Source organism: Thunnus thynnus, chromosome 21 (genome assembly GCF_963924715.1).
Source record: "Thunnus thynnus chromosome 21, fThuThy2.1, whole genome shotgun sequence".
Classification (NCBI taxonomy): domain Eukaryota; kingdom Metazoa; phylum Chordata; class Actinopteri; order Scombriformes; family Scombridae; genus Thunnus; species Thunnus thynnus.
Window position 1 is genome coordinate 20,333,252 of NC_089537.1, and position 26,595 is coordinate 20,359,846.

Genomic DNA, 26,595 nt, shown 5'->3' on the forward strand with positions numbered 1-26,595 from the left:
ACAATTTTTCAAGTCTGTCTTAAAACAACAGTCAGGTGTCCATATGAACAGTGAAAGAGGTTTTCCTCACTGTAATCATTCCTCCTGTTCATACCAGCTATTAAAAGATCTCCTTAAAATGTGCTTTCACTGTAAGTGATGGGGGCCAAAATTCACAGTGTGTCCACACAGTCACTTTGAGCAAAAATGCATTGACATTTTTATATGAAGCTCATATGAGGCTTCAGCAGACTGAAGCCAAAATTATACTTTAGTGTCTGCAAGTATGCAGGGGTCCGTGAGGGTCCACATGGGTCAGCGTGACGTAAATTTCATCATTAAGGGTGTACGCTTAGGCTATATGTGGACATCCGCATACCTCCAAGATGCAATCATCAAACAGCAAGACTGGCCATGGTAGCCGCTGTGTGAGGCTCTACTTAAACAGAGCAGTGCTTTGAACTAAATGCTAATGTCAGCATGCTAACATGCTTACAATGATGATGTTAACATGCTGATGATGAGCAGGTATAATGTTAACCATGTTCACCAAGGGATCATCAAAGTTATTCATCGTCAGGGGGGCATGAATGTGTGTAGCAAGTTTCATGGTAGTCCATCCAATAGTTGTTTGTACATTTTACTAAAAACAGAAACATCAACCTCACAGTGGTGCTAAATGTTAAGTGACCATCAAAGTCAGTAGGATTCATCGACTGAGAACCATGAATGTCTATACAGAATCTTGTGCCAATCGAAGCCAGTCGATGATGAGATATTTCACTGGCTGACTCAAAGATGACTTGACTTGCTGGTAATGCTCCAGGATCACCAAAGTCATTAGGATTCATCCACTGAGGATCATGAATTTCTGTACAAAAGTTCATGGAAATCCCAAAATAGTTGTTGAGTCAATTCAATCTGCACCAAAGTGGTGGACTGACAGACCGACAGCGCTATCTCTACAGCCACACCACTAGCATGGCTAAGAACCAAACCATCCGAAGTTTGATGACACGTAGTATTTGAGCATCATTATCTGCACAATCCACATATAAGATCTACATACAGTGAACAAAAATAAGAACCAAGAAACAGATGCATCAAACAGGTGGCAGGTATTTTAAACATACTTAAATAGTGGGATTGCCAGGATATTACTGGAATGAGAAAATCTAAACTAGCTGTAGGTGGTGTCAATAAAAGGAGAGGTTTTTTTGTAAATTAAAAAACTGGGTCCAGCTGTGACTGTAATCTGACTACATCTAGAAACAATATGTACAAATGTTAACAGCAGGTTTAAAGCAAGCTTTTGACTGTCTTCCTCCTTGTAAGTACTGTATTTACTGGCAACTGGAATGCAAAGATTGCCGACTGAATGAAAGAAGAAGACAAGCAAGGACAACTGTGACAGGAAACTGACTCAACAGCCTTTTAAAAATACTAACATGGCCCTTCCACCAGAAGCAAAGAGACCAGCAAATGGAGGCAACATTGCAAAGTTGGAATTACACCAGAGAATGATTTTTTGCGTACAATGTCAGGAATTTGAGCAAACTATGCCTTAATGTACCTTGCAAACATTACCAAGCTCAAACACAAAGCGCGCTAATTGCTAGTTGCAAACTTTTAGCCCACACCTCATTTCAAGGTTGCATTCCCGGTCTGTATTTTAAACTTTGAAAGTGACTTTGAACATTTCATTTTGCAGCACGTAGCTACAGCCAGGGGGCTAAATTCTTGCTGCTGCTGATGAAGTGCCGCCAATGTACCTTTTCTTTAGCAACAATCTCCTTTGGATGACTTTTTTTTTTTTCTTTTTCAACCTCACCCCACCTCTCTTAACTGACACCCATTAATCACATTAGGTCTTTGGGAGAATTTGTCTGCTCCGCGTCAGTCTTGGCTGACCCCAACATTTGGAGAGTGAAGATAAAGACGTTGCACTGACAGCTCTTGAAATAGCCCTTTTTTTCATGGGTCAGCGTTCAGGGGAATATGAATATTATTATACATAAAAAGAGGGGAAAAACAATTGAGTTCTTACTTCAGAGGAGTTGAATGACATTGGGAATTCTCAGTGTTTCTGCTGCTTTGGATAGATTGCCTGGGCAGGTTTCAAATTAGCGTATTGGTAGCAAAAGGCTCTATGTATTGATTCGACGTGTGCTACTGCAATTGTATGCGTGTATAAGATCATCTTTAAAGTCTATCTACCTAATATTATTGCTATATTAGTTAGCTTTCACTTTTGCCTATCTGGAAACCAACAATCTTCTGACATACAGGCTAATAAAATACTTGGAGGATTGTGCAGATCAACAGTGATAGCGTTTAATATTGGATTCCTTAATTTCTGAAACCATTGAATATTATGGTGCTCTTTGTGAGTCTACATTCCAATCAAAATGTCTCTGTGAATAGGAACTAACATCATTGCCCTTAATGTCACGTAACATTATCAGCTCTGTGGTTTAGTACAATGGAGCCATTGTGTTCTATGGTGAGGGGGGCTTATCAGCAAAAGACAGGAAAGGAGAAAGGAAAGGAGAAAATGAATAGAATAAAAGTAAATTCGATCTCTGTTTTGTAAAGGAGAGATTTCTCAAAATAATGATTCTTCACAACGCTGGATTCAAGATGAACTAAAGTTGAATTAAAATTAATTTCTGCTAAGATATCAGTACGTATCCATGGTGTTTGTTTAGACTTGAATGCATATTTGGCGAACATTATTCCACCACATGTTAGTACAATTACAGTCGGTGCATTGGAAACACATGACATCTGATTTCCAGGAGTGGTGAGAATGGGAGACAGTCTCCAGGTCATAGCATCATAAGCAGGAAGTCAAGGGTCAGAGCTAGATGATCACAGATAATAGATTACATAAAAAAAGGCCTCCTGGTCTAATTAAATTAGCACATTATGTTTGAGTCGGTCTGGGCTGAGTATTAGAGCTGAGTTATGATTGAAAACTAGTTTATATGATGTGTCATCCAAAAGTGAAAGCCAAAAGTGTTTATAGCTGTTCAGAACTGTTACACTGGAAGTTGAGTGAAAAACTGGCCATCACAGAGAGGGATGACCATTTTTTTTGAGCCGTTTAAATACTTCTTATAATTCACTACAGAAATGAAACAATAAAGGTCTGATTTTTCATTTAGAATGAACAGACTGAAATAAAACCTTTGACAGCAGGGTCTGCAGTCTTTCCCCTAATGTTGCCTGATGAAACAAGCCTTTCTTCTTGGTCTTCTTCTCTAGCTATTCCTGCCCTCTAGTTCTTCCAGCTTTGACCCCATGCTGGTCTCCCTCTCAGACCACTCCTCCTCCCTCTTCCACAGTGTTTTCTGGAGCTCTTCAGGGGTTTTCACGAACAAGGCCTTTTCATCTCACTGATGTTCCTCCAGCGGCTCCTCTGCCTCTCTCAGAAGAATCACCATCTCCTTTTTCTCCAGCTGAAGCAGCACTGTAGGAGATTTGCAGGTTTTCTCAAGCTCCTCCTGAACCTTCTTCCAACTGATGTGCCTTAATCTGAGCTTCTGTCTTGTTAAAATCCTCCTCATGAAGCTCAAACTCCAGGTTTAGGGCTTTTGTCTTACCTTTGATTTTAAGAGCTTCCTCAGCAAGGAGATTTGTTTTAAGCTGCTGCATTTCACGTACAAGAGCTCCTTTTTCCTAACCGTTCTTGGCAGCCTGCTCCTGCTTTGAGAGAGGTGAGTCAATGAAAAAAAGGTATGTATGTATGACTCTGTGTGTGTGTGTGTGTGTGTGTGTGTGTGTGTGTAGTCTATACCCACTGTACTGTATTTTGAAAATGGATGACATTGTAGAAGAATCTGAACAAGTAACAGGTCTCAGGACGTTTGGAGTTGTATGTCATTTAATCTGAGACATATTGCATTTGAAATATCACACAGCTGTAAATGTGTACTCACTTGTCAAGATACATAAAGGTGGCCGTCAGTTGATTTTTCATATTGACCTTTTAAGGCTTTTAACTCCATGTAACATTGTATTGTTGTTGTAAACACAGGTTGAAAAGAGAACTAAATATTTAACTAAAGTTAAAGTTAAAGTACTCCTACAATTGAAAAATAAACCTAATTTAATTATTAAGGAGCTTATTTAAATGTACTCAGAGCACTGTAGACATTTTGATTTAAAACAGTAAGAGGACAAAGACTACATTTACTGCGTTGGTTTACCCAAATGACGCACACAGAAGAAATCAGAGTTAACGTTAGCTAGCTAGGCTAACTACCTTCTGATTTCCGAGTCGAAGCTACTTCTTGCTAGCTTCCCCTTTCCAAATGAAATACAAACTTAACAGCACAATGGGTTTTCATAGATGGTAAATTGTTTTAAAGAGAGTCTTAAATTGCTAACGGTACATCATAATATGTGCGCTTGTTAAAGAAGGGGCAATAAGTCTTGTGTCAGTATTCGTAGGCTAAATCTGGCCATGAAGAGCTCCAGGCAGTAGCTCATAAAAGTTGACAGCGTGTCTCCTAGCAACGCCTTACATTTCCTCACATTCAAATTCAAATTCAATTCAAATTTCAGTTCAACTTTAAGTGAAATTTGGAAATATGTGTATATCAAATAATGTGTTTCTTGGTTCATTATTGTATCCTTAATAATACAAGAGACCAGCAAGCTCAACCTGAGCTCATGTTTGTACCTCTTGTAGTTTGTGTTTTCGGGCGGGTGGAGAGTTATATCTGCACAGACAGATGGAGAAAACCGTTGTGGAGGTCCCTGAAGGTAAAGAAGCTTGTTGCCAGGTCTGATCAGGCTGAATTCTGCAGCTTGGGGGTGGGGGGGCATGATGTACAGCTACATTTGGGTTTTGTTTTGCTCATTGGTATCAGGCAGGTACAGTGCTGGAAACTCCCCTGACCCTCCCTGATGACAGATTTCAAATACAAACCACAATCTTTGAAATTTAAAAATAGCTCTCTAAACCTCTACTGTGGACATACTACATCTTTCCTGTTTGTTGTACACCTCATGCAGACATTATGAGCTTCTCTGGTTTTGACCTGACAACAGAGAGGGGGGACAAGGACATGAGTAAAAAAAAAAAAAAAAAAATCAAATGTCAGCAGAGCTTAGTTCTGATCAAACATCCTGTTCAAACTGATAGCACCCTGGACGCTCCAGCCGCTCGGGAACTGACTATAATTGAAAATGGGCAAAACAAAATCAAACAAACACTGGTGCTCTCATGCATGTCTGATTTAAAAAAAAAACCTTGAATGGGTTTCATCACTAAACCTGCTTTTAACCAACCCATAATTGCACACTCACACGTGAATGTTTGGATATCTGCCACATATTCACACACACACACACAGACAACATGCCACCGTCAATACTGCCACATGGGAAAATTAGTAAACAGAGGCTTATCATTTTCCAAAAGATCCTAAAGGCCTTGAAGCTCAGCTGTATCCCATTTTGAAGACAGAGATTAATTGCCTCTTTTCCGCCCCGACAGTAATCCTTGAAACTGCCTCCGCTTGGTGCAACAGCATCTCAGCCAGCCTCCACTCCTCTCACACACACCAAGGATACCACCACATAAAGTGAAACAGGCCCTCCCCCTACCACCACACACACACACACACACACACACACACACACACACACACATGCTTTACTACATCACTAATATCCAGCCCATTAGCACTTTAAAGCCAGCGTCCAGAATTACTTTAAGTCTCGCAGGCGTTTGAAGTATTACAGAGTCACAGTCGTGTGAGTGGCAGGAAGCACGGAAAGCAACAATGATGCTTTGCTCATGTTGCTTCACATTCCGCTTCTCGGCAAGGAGTCGAGTTTGTTAATCTCACAATGCGGGGTGAATTGGTAGCTTGGGTATGGCGAGTCTTAGCACTGGTGAAATTGCTGCTCCAGAACCATCTCCAGCTCTTAATACCTCGCAGAATAAAACAGAGATCAGAAAGGGTACTGTTGTTGTTTCCCTGTGATATTTGCAGGCCGCGGTTTTAATTAATTTCTCTGCCTTTGTTCACAAGATCACGCTCGTGCAGAATGGCAGCATATGGTGTGCTCCGTTTTTGCAAATCCTCAAGAATCCAGACTGGCGTGGGATTTATGAATGCAACAGATGAGGTTTTGATGATTATGAGGTTGCTGATGGTCACCGGCACTGGAAAGGTTGTGCCTTCGACTCGGTAGAGCAGCATATGCTGCCCGTGGATAGCGAGAGGTCATCCAGATCTTCTGCCAGCGCCAGCCATTTCATTAAACCAACAGATGGCTGCAGGGATTTTATCATTAAAATATCCTTCTGCTAAATCTTTTTCATATCAGAAAAGGTATCAAATTGACACAGTTTTGTCATGGGCGACATTAACCTCGTTGTCATTTTTGATTTTCTGGTTTCATGGAAATAAGACTAAGTAGTCAAATGATACTATTGAGTTGTTGACCAAATGAGCATCAAAAGCTTGTGGTTTGCACATAAAACATAATGCATTTCAAGATTAATGAGGATTAGGGTTACAGGATATTTTCACTGCATTTGCCGGAGATGAATCAAAGGCTGACTGGAAATCACTCAAAGCTTTTACAGACTGAATCCTCACTTGGCAATTAACTTTGTATGCGCTGAGGACATGGCAGATTTTGATTTGGACTGAAATTACGACACTCTGTGCATGTCTGCGCTGAAATCAGACGAGTGATTTTCCTACCACTATGGCGTATGTCACCGCTGCACTGGCACTGATTACAAGGCCCCATTGACCGGCAGTGCATGCGTTTCTGTCCTCCAATGATGGCGCCACATGAATAGGGTGTAATCAATCTTTGATCCAATCAGAGGTCGGTGTCCGGGTGACTGACAGAGAGGTCTCTGTTGGGCTCTGATGAGGCTGGAGTTAAGGGGCTCCCAGGGGACCGGGGGTTATGACAAAGAGATGCTCTGAACAGCAATGACTCACTGACATGAAGTTAGTGAGTATATATCTCCTCTTCATGTCCACCACTGCTTAAGGTCAATAAGGCCAATTCATGAACCCTGCAGAGGTCTGTTTTTACAAGATGATATATGATGTTAAATTTTAATCTTAATATGCAGGAATTTTTTGTGCAACCAAGCAGGTTTCTAAATTTAACAAATGGTGACACAATGAAAAATACAGCAAAGAGACCTACGAGTATACAAAAATCATGACATCTGGAAAAAAAAAGTTCTTATGTGTCTACATTCACTCAAAGATACAAAAGTATTTGTTTGCAAAGGCTGAAGCACGGCTGTAAAGGTCTAAATGTTTACTCGGATAACACCGTGTTCAAATGATGGAGACCTTTGAATGAATATTACTGGAAACCTTGAGCATTCATTCTTCACAGATAGCTCAGTAACTGGTACTGCTGACATACAACACAAAGCCAGGGATTCTTTGTGAAGAATAATAGTGTAACTTCTGTCCTTTGGATGAAAAGGATTAAACACCTTCTCCTGATTCTTTCTTAATGGTGTAAACACCGAATGGGAGACAATGTGTATCCTTGGAGGCAATATGTCTCTTTAAGTGCTTCAGACAATGTCAGTGTTTAGTGAATTATTTTCCCTCAACTGTGCAGTTTGAACTAAATTATTTCGGACCTGGAGATTATGATTATGTCCCATCATTTAGTTCAAATCATTCTTATGTTCTGACAGAGCCATATGAATAAACTGCCGTCTGGTTTGAAAAGCCAACTCCTCCAAGTGAACAGTAGATGGTGGTAGTAAACATTTTACATGGAGCTGGGACAAGGACAGCACACTGTCAGACAGAGCACCTCAAACTATCATGTACATTTTATTTTCAAAGGCATAATTTAGGAATGTAATGAGGAATTAATTTTCCATGAAGCATATTCGATAGTTTGAAGACATACACACACATTTTGTTTCACCCACTGCCTACAAGGATACCTTTATTCACCCTTGTGTTAACATTTTCCACGGATCAAAGACAAGTGTCATTACTTTCCCGTTACTAAGAAGAACAATCGAGACACGTTGGCTACACAGTGTTTGACAAAACGCAGGAAGAGAGAGACAGAGCTGCTAAATCCCCCAAGTTAAGCTCATCACCTCCTCTTCTCTGAAGCTCTAGTCTTTCATCAGGCAGGGCTGATGCTGTTGCGGCTGCGTTTGAAGTTTCAAGCTTTTCCCCCTCACTAAACCGCACATCGAGGTGAGCAGCCGGGACCAGATCCCCGTCAAAAATGGACGAACACGCTCAGGAGAGCAGGAGGAAGGAAGGTGAGAATTCAGCATGGCTGTCATTAGACATGCCAGCCACGCGTGAACATGGGTGGAGTTTGTTTTTCTGACAGGAAAAAAAAAAAGAAAAAAAAAAAGTGGCTGACAAAATGCATGGGCGTGCAGCGATGGAGAGGGTGTATGTATTTTCTCAAGTGCAGGGGATAAAAGCACTGTCGATGGAAATTAAAGCTGGCAGATCAATAACTGTGGGAACCAAAGCCCTGTCAGAGACAATACAGTACAAATACCAGACTCACTATGTAATCTAGACTGAAAATGGAGCATGTAAAATTTATATTTAGGAGGGAGATGTATTCACAGACATTGTGCTTAGAGATAGTGAGCTGTTTCAACAAAAGCAACCCTGTCTCATATGTTCATATGCATCTAGAGGCCAGGGTTCACATCATGTCTCTCACTAAAAATAGAGGTTGACTTGTGCAGTATTCAGCCAAAAAAAAAAAAAAAAAAAAAAAACAGTCTCTGCCTACCCTGAGTCAAATGCTTTTGTTGCCTAAATTGAACCATAAATTCATAGAAGCAAGATCCAGAATGCTGCATTTTTAAACAATACTTCAAATATGTCCAAAAATCAAGAAAACCAATTTAAATAATTTCACAGTCAGATTTTTGAGACCTTCATGGATACAAAAAAAAAGTCATAAATCACTGATAAAACATGTACTGTATAATACTGCAGAAATCTGAATAAATGCTAATTTAATAGTCCATCTTGCCTTCTCTTACACGCTTTTGAGATAAAGTTAGAAAATTTAACACATTAAAAATAAACCGTTCCAGTTTTTAATCATCTGAACATAGGCCTATTTCTGGGTTTTTGCCAGTTCATGAAAAATTGTATGTACATTACAAAAGATTGTGTGACCTGTGTGTCCCAAATCACACAGCTCAGCTCAACTGTGCAACTCTGGCCTCTAGATAAGCAAGACGATGTAGCATACAGTGTGATACAGGGCCAAACTTTTGTTTAATATGCACGTACTGTTCTACTAATTTTGGCTTAGATAAGATATTTTCAAGCCGTTTTTCTGAAATTGAATAAAAACAACATATCAGCCTTGTGAAAGACTGAGTAAGACATGAACATCTTATTTATTCTATACTTCGCCATTTTAACAGGGATTAAAGCAAAGCCAAGTCATATTCCCCATCTGCAATTTGTAAAACATGTTACAGGTTACATTACTTGATGTCTGCTAAACAAGTAACAACATGTAAAATAATGAGATTTCAGCACCACTCCACATATAACCATTGCTGTTGTTCTCTAACTCTATCAAGTTTAAATACTCTCAACCAATAATGTTTTAAGGGAAGAAGATGCTTTTAAACAACTTTTCTATTGCCAGTTTTTTTTTTTTTTGTCATTTTACTGCCATTTTCAATCTATGAAATGAAAATGATACTTTTTTTTGTCAAGCTTGATCTGGTTCTCCTGTATTTCTAGCCTACATTACATCACAATGGTGAAAATAGAGAGAAGGCTAATTTTCAAGATATGAAGCAATGATACGTTTCTGTTGGCCCTACTAAACTTTGCATTTTGGGATGAAAAGCCAAAGCATGGCTACACAAGAAGTAGGGCTATTATAATCAGAGGATGGGCTGTTACATGTAGCCTATAAAATTATCTGCACAGCTGTTTCAATCACTGCAATGACAGGTGGGCTAAATGTCAACTTAGCATATGCTACATGGTTTGCTGGCTAGGTTACAACATTCAATGACACATTGCTTTTAGTAGCCTACACACCACTTCTATTAACGAGGGTGCGTGTCAAAGTAGAGCCAATTTGATACAATGACTCGGTCGTTTAACAAAAAAATGCATAACTAATTAGTTAGCGAGCAGAGTTGCTAAGTTGCCAAGCACAAGGCTAATGTTAGCTGGCCAGCTACCGCCTGTAACAAACTGTTATCTATCTGTCCATCGTTTGTTAACTTGTTTTCACTTATTGAACATTTAACAACAAAAATATGAATCCTAACGGTGTTATTCTGTCATGTGGAATTCTAATGTTTGATTTGTCACTGGGAACTACTTGCTAAAGTTGAGCGATGCTCTTTGTTTAGATATAGCGCCCTGGTCTGTGTCACACACACGCACACTGTACACAATCCCATTGGCTAGTGTGACAAATTGCAAAGAACATCTGGTTGTATGCAGCTCTCACTGTTTTTTTGCTTTGTTTTGTTTTGTTTTTTTACACCATTGAAGTCCACAAATGAGAGAGAATAAATGGGAAGTTACCTCTCTCTCTCTCTCTCGCTCTGTCGCTCAACCCCCCTCCCCTTCTTTTTTTCTCCTCAGATCTATACTGATCTCATAAACGGCCTCTGTGGACTCCAAATGACAGGAATCTGTTGTAGCGACAGAGAACTTTAATCCCTGTTTTAATCAGGCGATTCAAGTCAGATCATTTCACATAACTTACTGACCCTGGTACTCATAAATGTCTCTGTGAAATGCCATTAAATCAACAAACCACAATCATTTTAGATTGAACATGAACATTCTGCAAATTCATGTGTTTGCAGTGGATATTTGCATGCACATTCAAGATGAATGAATGTTTAGTTGATATTTTGAAAATCTGAGCTGCATTAGATTTCCTCTAATATGTATTTTACTGATGGAAAATAGATGCATATGAACATATTTTTTTCAAAGAACAGGTTGCAAAGGAAGAGCAATGTCTCGATCATAATCAGATTAATTCCTGTATGAAATGTAAGGCTTTCATTTCAACCCTCATGAGAGACGATATCAAAATAGTCTCTGCAGACACTGCGAAGACTGTTTCATAAATGTAACGCTGTAATGTATGTATACAAAAGAGAGGCCCAAAAGCATCATGTCTTTGAATTGACAGTGCTGAGGGATGGTAAACCGGCGAGGGAATTCTCTCTTTTGCCTCTTTAGTTGGAATTGATTTCTTCAAAGGCGACTGTTGTTTTTTAATTAAAACACTGAACTGGCTAATTGTGAAATTGATTCAGGTTGTGTTTTTCACTGTGTAAAGCAATATACTGTTGCCCATAGTGCTATCTATATTTATCAGGGAAAGTAAATCAGCTTGCACTCTCTGCCTGTCTTGCTGTTTTCCAATTCCTGCATCTCACACACATCCAGGAAACATGCACAAACACACAGACAGTTTAGACCGTTTAATGCTGTAATCCTGCAACTCCTCAAAATGTTTTGGAAGTTTCTCAGTAAGCTATACGTACAAGTGACAGCATGAGAGTCTTTAACTCACAGCAAACCCTGTAAGCTTATCCTCAAAGTAGCTTGAAAGTCTGTATCAACAACAGGATTATACACTGGACCAATCCTAACTTCAGGAAGTGATATGCACTTAGTTTACATGTTGCTTCTTGGGAGCATGGACAATTGTGCTATAATTGTGTGTGATGTAGACATTTCATGATGAACTTATTGTACTTTTCGCCTGCCAGTAAGATTTATGACATGCCCCAGATGAAATTTACCTTAGAAAATCGTATGACAAACCTCCACATCCGTCTTTCTTGAGAGCTAAAGTTACCTTCAGAGACGCTATATTTCAGCAAGGCATTTTGCCACTGGATTAATCATTGGGCTTTAAATTATTCATCCCTTATCCAATCTTGAAGAACTGTCCTCAGCTCAGTGTAATTCCATAATTTTGCTAAGAAAAATGGACCTATATGACACTGCCTAGGATATCCTGGCAAAGGTCCACTTCACCTCGTCTCTGTGCAGCAGCTCCTCTCAGCCATTTAGCAGGATTACTTTATTAACCAAAATATACAAGGTTATACAAAGTTCACACGTGCATGCCTCAATGTAAGTACTTACTTTATGCATACACACAAATATTTACCGAGGTTGCAGAATGCAATTTTATATTTCCTTTGAGCTGCTCCTAAAGCAGAAATAATCTCATTGGGTGAATTAAAACTGAAAGACATGATTTAAACAGCAGGCTAAGGTTCAAATAGCTTCAGAAACCTCCTCCCACCATACTTCTCCGTTGTTGGATTGAGGAGGTTGTGTGCGACCATTTCTGTGAGTTTCTGAAACATCTGACAACCCCACATTCACACCCACTTCACACTGTGATTGACCAGCTGTGTGGAGGTGAGAAACGAGTCAGGGTTTCAACTTCTCTGTCAAAATCTCTTTTTTTTTTATTCTTGTCACAACCTTTCACTCTGCCTTCAAGAGTAACTTTTCGGAACACTTATAAACACACAGTTGTCCAACCATACTTTTAAGATGTAATCTGCTCCGGCAAAACACGTTGTACGAAGTAGCTCTAATCAACCATAAAGCGACCCTTACACTGAACCCCTGTGGATAATATTTTAAAAGCCAAGTTCTTTTGCTACAAACTGAAAAACAATCTAACCATGCTAAGTTGTTTAGCTTAGGTAAGCTAATTAGGCTAACAAGCTACGTTAGCCAACAATTAACTTGGTAAACTAGTCGATAGAGGATGGAAGGCCGACCGCCCAAGATCAACAATGCCACTGTTATGGATGAATGAAATTCATCTGTACTCATTTGTACTTATATTTTCAGTTCAGTCATTGCCATACAGGTTTTCTTACACAACTGTGGTACTTTACTCATTGACATTTAAAACTGCCATTTTGTCTCTAGAGCAACTCCGTGTCTATGAACTAAAACTTTGTAATGTGAATACGATACATTACCCCTCATGCAGCTCCATCACGTCTCTGTTGTGGTTCAGATGTCCACTGGAGGAGTTTCAGGAACAATGTTGAACATCTGTTTTATCTTCTCTCACTGTGCAGAAGCAACATAAACAAGAAAATCTAATAAGTAAGGTAAATCTTGGTAAGTAAAGACAGTCAATAACAAATTAAATGCATCTTTAGATATTAATTTCATATAATTTGTCAATAAATACCATACCAATACCGTAAGGGATTAAATTTAGCTAGTTAAATTTCAGAATGAAAGTCCCACTCTTCCCGTCTGATGTTTCCACTGGTGCAGATCTCTCATCATTGACCCGTTCCTTTGAGCAGGCACAGTGAGACACCGCAGGGTTTAGGTCTGGGGGACAGACATGACAGCGCCATGTAACCGCTCATGCTGTTAAATCTGTTGGGAAATGAATCCCTCGTTTGTTAGCTGCACACATTCCAATTAATCACGGCCCTCTCAGCACACACAGCTAAATGGTTGGAGTTTAGTATAATGTCAAGGAGTCAAGCTTATTTATTCCCGCCAAACATTTTAAGACTTCAATCAAGTGTCCCCTCAGCTGCTCTCCCATGGAGAGACACACACACACACACACACACACACACACACACACAAACAGTGACAATTTAGTCCTCCCAATGAGGCATCATAAATCACGCGTCTGAGCCAATAAACAGCTCTGCTTGGCCATATCTGAACCTTCCAAAGGCACTGTTAGTCCTCCTGTCATGTTAGCGCTACGGAGTAATTAACAAGATGTTTCTGCAGGGAGAGAGAAATAGAGCCACTGATACACATTTCAGTGGTGATCAGTGTTAGTGTATTGCCATGGTGACACTCATATCTGGAGAAAGAGTCAACAAGGGTTACGCACCGCCTGAAAAAAAACAACACGGAGCAGGTTTCATTTGATTTATTTATTTATTTTAAAGACAACTGTATCATGCTGTGTAGAATCTGACGTTAGCTCCGTATTTAACTTTGGGTGATTGGGCAGATTTTAAGGCACTTTGATATACCCAAAATGCCAGCTGCATAGCATGTGAGGAATGATCGAATAAACACTGAGATGTCATCCCAAACAAAGAGTGAGCAAGCCACAAATCTCACTGCTGAGAGGAAATCATTCTCACCTAAATCCCACCGAGACTAAAAAGGATTCAGGGATTACAGCAAGCGCTCACTTAGCTTTAATCAAAGTGCAAAGCTGTGCAGGCTAGTGTTGTCCTTGTTAGACATTTAAGCAAGGAAGGAGTTGGGTTTGAAGCAGTGCTGTAACAGTTAGTTAATCACACTGGTGAGTAATTACTTGCATACTTTTACCCTGGGCAAAAAACATCTCCCTCCGATATATATTTCCAGTTTGTCCCACTTGCTGTTTTTTTTTTGCTCCTTTCTCAAATTGTTCACTTTCTCTATTTGTTTCCCTCGTGCATCTTTTGTATTTGAAACGAGAGCAGGCAAGAATACCCTCATCTGATCATTTCCACCCTCAATTTTCTAAGCTCATGTTTTGTGTGGATTGCTGTTGGTTGTTTAAAGTGTTTTTGACATTGCCTTGTTATCCTGGAGCACTGCATACGTGTGTGATCTCCATATAGAAGGCTGTGCGTGTAGGCTTGTTCTCTATGAAATGATGAAACGCAGCGTATTTATGCATATGTCTGTTCTCGCTACAGCAGAACGCGCATGTGTTTTCACTTCGTATCATACTTCACTCCTCCTTACCCCCACATCATTACACTGTGCTTTAATCCCTCCCCACCTCTCTGGTTTCCCTCTTTTTACCCACAGTTTCCTCTGGGGATGTGACTTATGCTACACCGCCTCTTTGCACATACAGGCACAGGTAACACTGAGGATAGGAGGCTGTGTCTGTCTTGGTTCTTCAGGGAGAAGGGAAAGACAAAGACAGGCCCTGAAGCTGTCTCACAGGTACAAAAAACCAGCAGAGAAAAAGGTAAATATGGATTATTGCACGGCATGAGAACCTGTAGGCAGCAGGCACAGGAATAACACTCAGAAAACCTGACATAAAGATTAATGTGTGTGGAAAGGTTCAGTTACAAATCTATTTTTGGATTTGTTTCTACTTAAACCTGGAATATAGGTATTTGGTATCAGGTTGTAACTGATATTTGGGTCCAAGGTTATAGACTTGTGTAGTGGGAGGAGCTACTTCAGGTGCCCGTAGTTCCGGAAGTAAAAATCCTATTTTTTCCCCCAATGATAATGTCATGTGACTCACAGTTGGTGCAGTTCTAAAGCTTGGATCAGCATGAAACTCTCCCGAGTAAATCATCAAGATGAACAACTGTGTTAGAAAATATCTGGTTCTTTGATAAAAAAGTAGAAGCTATAAGTCTGTGTGAAGTTAACTACAACTCCCAAGGTGCATTGAATTTGAATTCTTCTAAAAGACTTACTGATCCCTCTGACTGACTTCTCCAAAGCAATGGCAGTCCATGCTGACTGGTATTTTTAGCCGTTCGCCATGCCAAAATGATGGACAAAACATGATTTCTCAGAAACAAAGTTTAAATCATTGAATTTGGTGGTCATGACATAAACCTTTAGGACTGTCACATTATAAAGGAGAGTCCTTTGTTTACATGTTAAAAAATATTGAGGCTATCATCTGAAGAAAATTCTGACATGGGAATACAGAATGGGGAAAACTTCTTAATACATTCATAGGAAAAACACTTCCAGAACCAGCTAATTGTTTTTGCAACTCTATATCAAGATGGTATCAGTGTGGGTCTTTTTCTCATAATTGATACCATTCTGACTATAGGTCTTGCTATTTTTGCACCTTCAACCTCTGTTGTAGAGATTCCGGAAATGTGAAATCAGGCAAAAAAAAAATAAATATTGGGACAAACAGTGCTAGCCTCCTAACGCTTTTCAAATAAATTTAAAATTTGCTAACTGCATAGACATCTACTTCCAGGGTAAATGTATATCACTGCTTGCCTTAATATACGTTTTTCTGCAGGATTCCACGTTTCTGGAATCTCTACGTGGGTATACCCTCTCTGAGACTTGCACATTACCTTTTCAATTTGGAAATCAGTCGGCTCATAGAAATACTGTCCATCGCATCTTTATCTGTTAGTGTTATCAGTCAGAAGTAGGCTTTGTTGCTAGCTAGTGTACCTCAATGAGTTGCAGCCTGGTTTTGGTGTAACTGTTTGTCATCAGTTAAAGCACCACACTGCACACTCACCGTTAACTAATTCTTGGTAGCTTAGTTGAAAAGATAAACGGGAATGAAGGCCAGATTAACAAACTAAAGGGAGACCACTTTCTCACGTGCATTATCGAATCCAACCAAGAGTTATTAAACGTCACTCACTAATTCAACTCATAGTGTTTCTTTTACCCTTAACGCAGCTCTTGTATTTCCCATCTCAGCAGTGTGAACTTCCTCCAAGCCCCTCACTCATTAGCAGTGTAACCCAGGTTGACCATGACAATGTAACAGGTTTGAGATTAGGCCCACTTCTTCAAAGGGAACAAAGGGGATAGCAGGGCTGAAAGTGATCAGGCTGCACTGGACAAGAAGATCACTTTTAATGAGTCTCCTCTCTGTTCCCACTAACCAGGCAGCTCCGCCTGAAGACAGCCTCCTCGTCCACTGAGATAAAGACTAATGTTTGGCCTGGTGGGAGGAAGAGGAGCAGCTGAGGTTCACTCCAACTACGGCATCTTTCTCCCAGAACTGGGTGCAGCAGCAGCTCTCAGTGGATCACTGAATATTGTACAATATGCACTCACAGCCTCACTGTGGTACACCTGCACATGGCCTACAGCACTAACTCTCTCATTGGTCATTCTCTGGTGTAATTGTAATTATAGACTGATCATGGAACAGGTGCTTAAAGAATAAAATACACAGTAATGCATATGTTGTTTTTATCCTCTTGCACCACTGAAATGCACCAGTATAAAAGAAGAGGAACATGACAATTTAAATTGGCCATTGAATTGGCCTTATGAATCAAGGACTTGTTATAGATTGAATTATTTAATTGTAAATGAAAAAAATAAGGCATTAACAGACATTAATTAAAAATACTAAACAAAACTTTCCAGGAAGTATTTGCAAAAGTATGAACACAGTTTATTTTTAGTCAAGACACTGTTTCATAAATGCCTTTGCTATTGTGAGGTTTGAGTGACTGCAGGTTTGGCTATTTAATAAAGCAGAATATAATGATTCCCACAGTATATGTATCATGGTTTTGCATATACAAACACAATTATTATTTTCTATTATTAGGGTGAGAGATAATATTTTTAAAAAGTTAATAAAATATTAACTGAATTATGGTCAACAAACCAGCTAAATAGAGAACATGACAATTATTATCTTTGAAGGAGAGCAGACTAGCTAATATTGTAGCATATATACTAGGGCTATCACCTTTCTAAAAAAAGAAAGAAAAATTTTTTTTTGAAAGAAACTAACACAAAATTTGTTTGAATTAATTCAAACACAACCCAAAATTAACATGCTGTTGATTTGTGTTTACTTCAGTGACAAGGTAATGTTACTTTGAGGGAGTTTCGAATCACTGTGTCAGCAAACAGCCCTACATTTATCCTTGACTTTTACATCTACTGTGTCAAATCCAAAATGCCTCCTCACAATACTTCTCAGATGGTTTGGTATCATTATTATCCGTTCAGCACTAGTTTTCTCCATTTTACGTTAGCAAAGAAAACTGTAATTTACTGATAGGCTAACTAGCTTCCTTATTCTTCGGCTTTTTACTGAGCTTCAACTGCATGTTGTCACTGGGTTGATGATTCTAGGAGCCTACAGCTAAGGACTCACAAAAACCTAATATGATGAACTAATTACGGGGACGCAGCTGCATTTTCCAGGGGACTCAAAACTCCTGGCTATGCCCCTGCTTTGACAGAAGAACACTGGTTATCTGCTTGTTTGAGGTTTACACAATCAGATCATTTCTGCCTCTGAAAAATGTTTTTAAAACACATTTCCTCAATAGACACACCACAATATTTGGCTGTTAAGCGGAAACTATTGTTGGCGGCTCACTTCAGTGCCCTTGTTTGATATGAACCTCCATAGACTTCAGTGTGACCTCTAAGGGATCCTTCAGCCTTTGCTTTTTCCCATATATGTGTTACTCAACAATTCCTCGTAGTAAATGGTTTGTGTTGTCAATTTAAGGAGATAAATCTGCTCCGCCAACGACAGTGTCCTGGTTTATTCCCATTTCCGGTCTCCCACTAAGAATCTTACTGACAGAATATATGGCGTCAGCATGCTCCAAATCTTTGAGCCTTTTAGCCTCTTCTGTAATGCTTACACAGGGAAATTGAACAAGTGGACAGACTGTTCCACTCCTCAATATGATGCACTATAGAGCAGAAATTTCATTCTCTTAAGCTTTGAACTTATACCATCCACAGGGTGCTTGTTGTTGAAAGAAGTAGAAAGCAGTTTGTTTTATGTCCTTTGGCAAACACTAAATATATTATAGCATTTGTGGTTAATAAAAAAGTAAAAACACTATGCAGAAAAGGTGATATTGTGAAAATTACACCATTGTGAAAATCATTACTATTTAACCAAAGATTAGCGGTAATGTTTTCATAATTATGCCTCTTGCAAATTATGGCTGTTCTACTCACTAATTGCTCTTTCCTTTCATTTTATTCATCTAGAATTAAATTAAGTAAACATGGCCCAGAGAGGATAATAGTGACCCAAATTCTACCGTGCCAACTTCAAATACATAACCTATACCTATACATATGACTGACTTTAAATAGTGTTTCTGCTATAGTTAGAATTCCTTTCAAAGTCACTTAGCTCAAGATATGCGCTCTTCACAGCATGCCAGTGCAGAAAGGAAATCAAAGTAAGAGACAAAAAGTTGTTTGAGTGTATTATATAAGTTTGGGGTGACTCTGTAATGAGTTTTTAGGGGCAGCAAAACAGTGTCATCATTCACATAATATCATAATTAGCCCATTCTGAATCCAGGGGGCTCTTGGTCAGATGATGATGGTGATGCTGGATCTTCCCCCTTGTTTCATGTTGGCTAATATCCAGCAATTTGCCACCTCACTCCTCTCTGTCTCCTTTTTCTGTCTTTCTGGGGAGTCTTTGATGCTGTGTCAAATGTCTCCCTCTTCAAAGTCTTCAAGGATATGGACCACAGTACCAAATTGGTCGCATACAGACACTGCTGGCCTTGTTATGAACCTGCCAAATACGGAGGACATTGATGGAGGAGTATGCTGATGCAAGGTTGTGTGTTTTATCAGCTCTCAAAACAACCTGCCCGTGGCTCGATCTTCAATCTGACGGGATGCAGGAAGAAAGAAAAGTTTTGCCTGACTGCACTTTGTGAATGCACATTCAAACAGCATCTCTCAAAGTTCAAAAACAGAGTCGGATGAGGTAGACTTTATCATACTGTGTGAGACATTTAATCTTTTCACATGGCTAGCGCTTCTCTTTCCTTCCATTGATTTTGACCATCATAAGCTATAGTGTAGATAATGATCAGAGTCTAATCAGCTGCATTATCAGTATGCCCTTCCCTATCGGTGCTGCCAACACCTAAGGCTGTCCAGTCAAATGTTGCTCTGGTACAATGAATGGAAGACAAACAACCTTGCTATGATGTGCCAGACACTTGTGAATAAATGTCCTTTCCTGTCTAGTTTGGGTGTATCTTAGCATTTTTTTTCTTCATTCCTTTTTGTACAAATTTAAATAGATAGACATTATAATAAAAGATCAGCTGTAGTCATTAACCTTTAAATGTAACTGAATACAATTCTGACTTTTTTAGCCATGCTTGCAGCATGTCTCTAGGGAGGGCCATGTCTGTCAAAGGGTCCATCACAGACTGAAATATCTCAACAACTGTTGAATGGATTTCCATTAAATTTTATAAACACATTCATATTCCCTAGACGATCATACCCATTGACTTTGTTCATCCCCTGACTTTCATGTAACGCCACCAGAAGGTCAAAGATCTATTTTATATTTTATTTTATACAGTAAAATATTGCAGTCTACTAGCTGGATTGCCTTAAAATTTTGTAAAGAACAACTAACAACTTTGGCTGTCCTCCAGTTTTTACTCTAGTGCCACAATGAGGTTTACATTTTTAGGTTTACTGGAATATTGCAACAACTACTAGATGTATTGCCCAGGAATTTGGTACAGAAATTCTTGTTATGAATGGTAATAATCTTAAACCCCAATCAAATGGGATTATTACAGGGGGAGGTAGGGAACAATTATTCACTGTGCTCCTCGGTAAACGTTAACCCATCGCAAAATTACAGAATGTGGTCTGTAGCAGACATGTACATTCAGCAGGACAGCCAAAGAGAAAACTGATATCTATGTCTATGGCATTACAACAGCATATTTTATGAACTTACAGGGTCTTGCTCTCCTAATAGCTTTAGTTGTTTTTTCTGTTGTATTGGTTCTCAAAAAGGCCTAAATGTTAGTGTTGACATGTTTCTGTACATAAAATTAGAAAAAGATTTTTGAACAAAAGACAAATTTCACACAGAAGTGATAAAAAGCAGCAGAAGAAAAAGTAGCTCTTCCCACTGGAAAAAACCCCTCAAGAGATCCTCTTTGAAAGACAAGGATTGTGGTCCAGACTGGATTTAAATTACAGAAGGACCATCGAGTTGAATAAAAATAAAAATAAAAAAAATAAAAAAGCACTATAGCTAATTGCATTTGTAATCATTAGTGGGGTGTGAGTAAAAAAAATATACATACACACTCCAGTTTGGATTACAATCACTGACCAGCGCAGGTAATATTAAAATCACCTTTCCTCCCCTAGAAACACATATCCAGTCCAAATGGGCTTTAGTCTTGTTTCCCCACATACAGCATTGATTGATTCACAGCAGACCCGCCGCTGTTTCAGGAAGGATTCCTAATGTGTGTCCTCGATCAGCAATAACTCTTCATCCATGTCACTCTGCAGTATGCATTATTTCTGCGACTATTACTAAGAATTCATTATTTAAGTGAGTAGCTATCAGCAAAGGGGCAAGCAATTTACTTGTCAAAATACATTACCATGTGTGGTTTGAAATATGACTATGGGGGAGCTCCGGCCTGGTGCGAGCAGAGAACGGGCAGCAGCCGTCTGCTAAATTATGGATGGTAGGCTATACTAAATTGGGACAGTGAAAATAGTACGTCTCCCATCCTGTCTTTTAAGGTGAGTGTGAACTCTTTCAAATGGATCCTTCATTGCCCGGCTTGCTTTTCAGAAAGGTAAATGAAATAACTGCTCTTTTCATTCAATGCTTACTTTGATGGGTACTTACACAGGTATAGCTGCCATTAGTGGCAATCCAAGAAGCGCTGTGATTCACGGTGAAGATTACTGCTGAAGCCCTGGCAACTTTTTTTTTTCTTTTTTGCATCTGTCAAGTCTTTAATGCTAATCTACCTCTTCTTGTTACATCAGCTTTTCCCTCCTCAAGACTTCTCTTATTTTCGCTGAAGCGGCTTTGATCCCCCACAGACCCAGGTGATCTCCACCGCACCTCTTTGGTTAAGTGCTTAGGCTGGATTAGCAGGGATGGATGAGGAAGGAAGGAAGCGGTCCTATCTACGCTCTCTTTACCCATAACCTCATAGGGAAAAGGCAACATCCAGCTGTGCAGATTGACAGCTTGCAGGACAGCACCCCAGCTCTGCAGACTTATCTTTTCTTCTACCTGGTTTAGTGTGAGGCTTTTTTTCCCTCCCCATCTGTTTTCATCTACTTCTAGTTTGTGCTTCCTCGTCTGCAACCTCACCCTCCCGAGACCCTCACTTTAGAGGATTAAAGGCGCTCTAATATGATTCATGAGATACATCTAACTCATTCTCTGCTGGTTAGAGAACAACATTACACTCCCAAGAGGGTAAAAGAGGGAGACATGGAAAAAAAAAGATTATCTAATGGAGTTTTTGTTTCTGTGTTGTTAAATGGCTGCCCTGCCTGGCGCTGTCTAAATGAGGACTGTCGTTTAGTCCCTGGTGGGGTTATCTTTTTCCTCTCTACCCACGCGCATCGCCCAGGCTCTGTTGGCTGCTACCCACTTGGGAGAACAGGCTAGATGATCTGCTGCTGCGTAGCTCCCAGCAAATCTAACACAAACCAAAGAACCTTTCAAAGTTAAACAAATCACCCTTGGGCGTTGTGTCCTTCCACATTTGGCTCCAACTCTCAAAGCACAGTAATGTTTGTAGACTGCATAAACAGCTGGGCGGCACTGACAGTGAGAAACAATATTGGACAATAAGCTGGTCTTATTCATCTGCAGCAAAATCTGAAGAGGGGGCGAGAGAGTGTTGAAGTTATTTCTCAATGCTGAAATGTCTTCTCTCTTCTTATTCATGGATGCTGCCCCAAAGACTGACATTAAAAGGTTTTTATATATCATTTTCACATTACAAAGTCCTTACAATATTATAAATTTTGTTCTTCTTCGTCCAAACAGGGACATGTGGGTAGAGGGTGTCACATTCTGTGCAGATTGTAAAGCAGTTTGTTATTGTGATTTGGGGCTATATAAATAAAACTGACTTGAATGATCGTCCAAAAGCTTCTGTTTCTTGGCCAATAGGACTTTGATGCAGCAATGTCTCCATGTTCCCAGATCTCTGAAATGACTTTGGTGAGTATAATGTAGTCATAACTGATAGAAATGATGGTGTAAGATATGAAAATAAGACCCAAATTGCAATCATTTGGCTTTAAATGCGGGAATGTCTATACTTGGAGTGAGACAAGCGAGGCAGCGACAGGCTTTATGGGCAGTGCTACAGATACAGGCTACAAATGATCTTGACTATTGTTTATGGAATAAACAAGGACATATAGAGGTACCTATATACACATACAAGCCATCAAGGGCACGGATAAAAAATTAACAATAGTGTATATGTCCCAAAAGCTGAAAAAGCTGTTGGGGAACATCACGGCTTTAAAATCCAGAAAGTCTTCCTCAGAAAAGATTCCATTAGCTTGTGAGAAAGGCTGCAGATGAAATATCATACAAACATCCTGGTCATCAGCAGAGGCCATCTGCCTCTTCATTGTGTATCTCCAAATGTGTCACTGGTGGGCTTTCATTGTTTGCCAGCATTAGGTAGGTGGAACTGAGTCAACTGCACCAAGCTAACAAAGTGCGTTGGCAACAAATAACAAAGCACTCCCTGGACTTTTAACATTCAAGGAGCAGAAATGCTTGATAATAATATTTTATACTTACAAAGAATAATTAAACTTAACTGAGTGGCTACAACTCAAAGTATTACTGAATATTGCTTCCACACATTGTAGAAAAAATGAAATAATGAAATAATACAATGTTCTGTCAATAGACTTTTACTTTCCCCCTGCAAACAAGAGCCATAATTATAGTTAAATAGAAAACAGGGCCATTTAGTATATCCACTGTCCAGAAATTACAAGATCAATAATGCCTTCACTTTAGACTTGAGTAACTGCAACAAAGCTTAGATTTTATGTGGCATTACATCATATGTCATAGTGAATCAGTGAAATTGCTAGGTCCATGCACCGTATAGATTAAATGGTCATTATGTATGTATGAGGATACTTAGGTCTCCATAGCACTATAGTTAGCTCTCAGATCACAGTGATTTCAGACAGAAATTGCTCATGATTTAACTACTGGTCAGGCTCTTAAACGCTATTATCTGACAGCTACTTTCAGCCTGGAAAACAGTACAGCTTATAACAGGTGAGAAGAGGGGAGATATGCTATCTTTATCATATTCTGACATGTTTCACTGGGAAAAACACTACATGAGGCTAATGCTTGTCATATAAAGAGACTTGATAGGTCAGTTCATGAATTGTTTGTCCACACTGCATAAAGAGCGTCTCATGCTGAAGAGGAACAGCACACACATATGAATAAGGAAGACTGTAAATCTGTCAAAACCCTTCACACAGTCAACACCTGGGCTGAAAATCAATTAGATTGCACAGATTGCTGGAAATAATGGTGAGTAAAGTAAAGAGCGCTGTCCAGAGTGCTGGCCATGGAGTGCCATATGTGCTTTTGGGTTGGATTCCTGCTGCTGTACAGACTAATGGCCAATTCATTTGTCATTTGTTACACATTTACCTCCGTCTATAAACTGTACTGAGCATGTTCTGGATCCTGCTTGCTGGTGTAACCATCAGCTCTATCAGTCCTGCTTCTTCTGTTGTCTAAATTTGAGCTAATAAATAATTTTGCGATATTAATTCTTGCAACAATTCTGCTGTGTTTGCATTAGTGGGGAGATCCACAGTAACAATAAAAATGCTCGCAATGTAAGTTAACAAAACACAGTGGCTGAAACCCAGCGATGGTGAAGAAGAACAAATGTCAAAGATCTGACAAAAATGCAATGCTTGCACCGTAAAAAGTTGTGCAGTCTGCTGTATGGAACCAGATTCAAAGACGATGATGACTATTACAAGCACCTAACACTACAAATTAGTACAACCGCCTGAAACAAACAAAAAGGTCAGGAAATCTTCAGCAGAAGATCCCTGTTGCTTACCTCTCAAATGTCCACAGCTGGAGCCTTAAAAAGACTATGGAGGATATAACTTGTAACCTACAGTAAGTTAACTTATTAGCTGAAGATATGGCTCTGGTCACTACAGCAAATGGTTTAATGCTTTGCTGTACAAATGCTACTCGATCCCTTCCTGCAACTGTTCATGTTGTGTTAATGTTATGTGCTCTAACATTACATGTGAAAAATGCATCATTTTGAGGCCACAGCAGATTTATGGTAAAGCTGAACTATGGAATCATACATGAGCCCGACAGTCTGTTTTTATCAGTAATGATGTTTAAGCTCTTACAGTGTTTAGGTAGGAAAAAGAGACCAAACTCTCCTCTCTCTTTTTCTCTCCCTCCCTCTCTTTCTCTCAGTGTAAGAATGATTGATCTCTCCATCGGTGATAAGAAGCTCTTCTCCATCATGCGCCTGCTGCCACCTCCGTCCCACTTTCCCTGAGCTATCATAGCAGGCCTGTCTGAGAGGCCCGTGATAACGACAGGCCTGGGACACAAAGGTAAATCAATCTCAGCAAGGGAAGCGAGGGGAGGGCTACGGGTATGTGTGTGTGTGTGTGTGTGTGTGTGTGGACATCTGTGTATTTATTTTTTTCAACAGCTGTCAGGGAAACATTTCCAATAACACATGTCTGCACAAACATTTACATGTGATATCAGATATTATACCTACAGTAGATACTAAGCCCAAATGTCTTTATGCTTAATTGAATGTAAAATACTATACTATAAATATTCTTTAGCATTAAATGGGTGATGAGTGCTACTGTAGTAGAAGCTGCATCAACATTAGTTGCTAATCATTCACACACATTCACACACTGATGGCACAGCCATCGAACCGCTGATCTTCTGATTAGTGGATGACTCGCTCTACCCCCTGAGCCACAGCTGCCCCTCTTTCTCTTTTTTACTTCTCAAATTATAGACATCTGTTTATTAACTGAAAATTTGGTGCAGGTTGATGAGAATGTGGTGATTAGAAGTGCAAAAGGAAAAAAAGGCAGTCCAATATTTAAACATTGTATCCAACAATTCCTTCTTTGCCAATGCACTCGCCAATGAAGAACCACATCAGCACTTCAGTGGTCACAAGTCCATTTATTAAGGCGTCCTTTACCGTGGTTTGTCTCACTTATTGAGTTATGAGTTAGTTGGCCATCTGCAGGTGACTTTTTAATGTTTCAAGCTGACTCAAGAACCTTGAGTCAATTAAAAAGGAGAACCTTGTAAAGAGGTCCTTAATATTCTAACAACCCTATAACTGCTTACTTGGACAAGCAAAATAGAAGTTAGATTTATGATCTGTAACTTCAAACAGTATGTTTCACTTATGTTGCATTACTGGGGTTGCTGGACTGTAAACTTCCCAAATCCAATAAAGAGTAGGGTAAAGCTGCTAACGTTAGCCCACACTTTGATAGCATCCAGGAGCAGCTCTCATACAGTTGGGAAATACTACATAGTGGATGTAACCCCACAAAATAATGTAGTTTGAAATGCTCCTTGGCCTTGGGAGTGACTCTGGGTTAGATTACTATGGAGACAATAAGCTAGTTAGCTGAACATTTTAATCTTTATAGCTTATGTTAGAGCAACACGCTGTTTAATCCATCCCTACTTGTGCCTTTGGTTTTGGAAAGTTAATGACAAAGACGTGACCCTACAGACCCTACAGAAGTTTAAAATGTGCACTAACTTTAAACATGCATAGAAATCCAAAGTTTGACAGGCTTGCTGTGCCTCATTATAGTTGCAAAGCTACAACTGAACCATCACTTGTCAGGGGAGGGTTTCAGCGAGCAGTCAATTCACCATATACGATTCAGAAACTGCAACATTTTGTAGAGTTATTATTTTTTAATAGGCTTTTACATGTGGCCAGCTCTTTAATGGACCTCTGATATGACGCCAAGACTTGAGTAGTGAAACAGCTGCAAAGCT

At 39.6% G+C, this 26,595-nt stretch overlaps 1 protein-coding gene and 2 long non-coding RNA genes across 7 annotated transcripts in view; 1 reads left to right on the top strand and 2 right to left on the bottom strand.

The window, feature by feature from the left end:
- Nucleotides 1–26,595, bottom strand: part of adarb2 (adenosine deaminase RNA specific B2 (inactive)) — a 376,810-nt gene that overhangs the window by 185,473 nt on the left and 164,742 nt on the right. For 2 of the 4 annotated variants that reach the window (XM_067577590.1, XM_067577593.1), the window contains exons 1-2: nt 13,227–14,310; nt 12,998–13,091 (exon numbers count right to left, since the gene is read on the bottom strand). In XM_067577590.1, the coding sequence (XP_067433691.1) occupies nt 12,998–13,004 (7 nt within the window). In that variant the 5' untranslated portion in view covers nt 13,005–13,091; nt 13,227–14,310. Of the gene's footprint in view, nt 1–12,997; nt 13,092–13,226; nt 14,311–26,595 lie in introns of those variants that run through there. The other 2 variants (XM_067577592.1, XM_067577591.1) reach the window with 1 other exon arrangement.
- On the bottom strand, nt 1,812–8,269 carry LOC137172958 (uncharacterized). Its single transcript, XR_010925091.1, has 2 exons — nt 3,921–8,269; nt 1,812–3,687 (listed from the first exon to the last, which is right to left on the bottom strand). It is a non-coding gene; the product is annotated as an uncharacterized lncRNA (long non-coding RNA).
- LOC137172956 (uncharacterized) lies at nt 3,609–19,957 on the top strand. Of its 2 annotated transcripts, none has more exons than XR_010925088.1 (3): nt 3,609–3,698; nt 14,811–14,976; nt 16,625–19,957. It is a non-coding gene; the product is annotated as an uncharacterized lncRNA (long non-coding RNA). The 2 variants fall into 2 exon arrangements; XR_010925089.1 differs by having other exon boundaries at nt 14,811–14,951.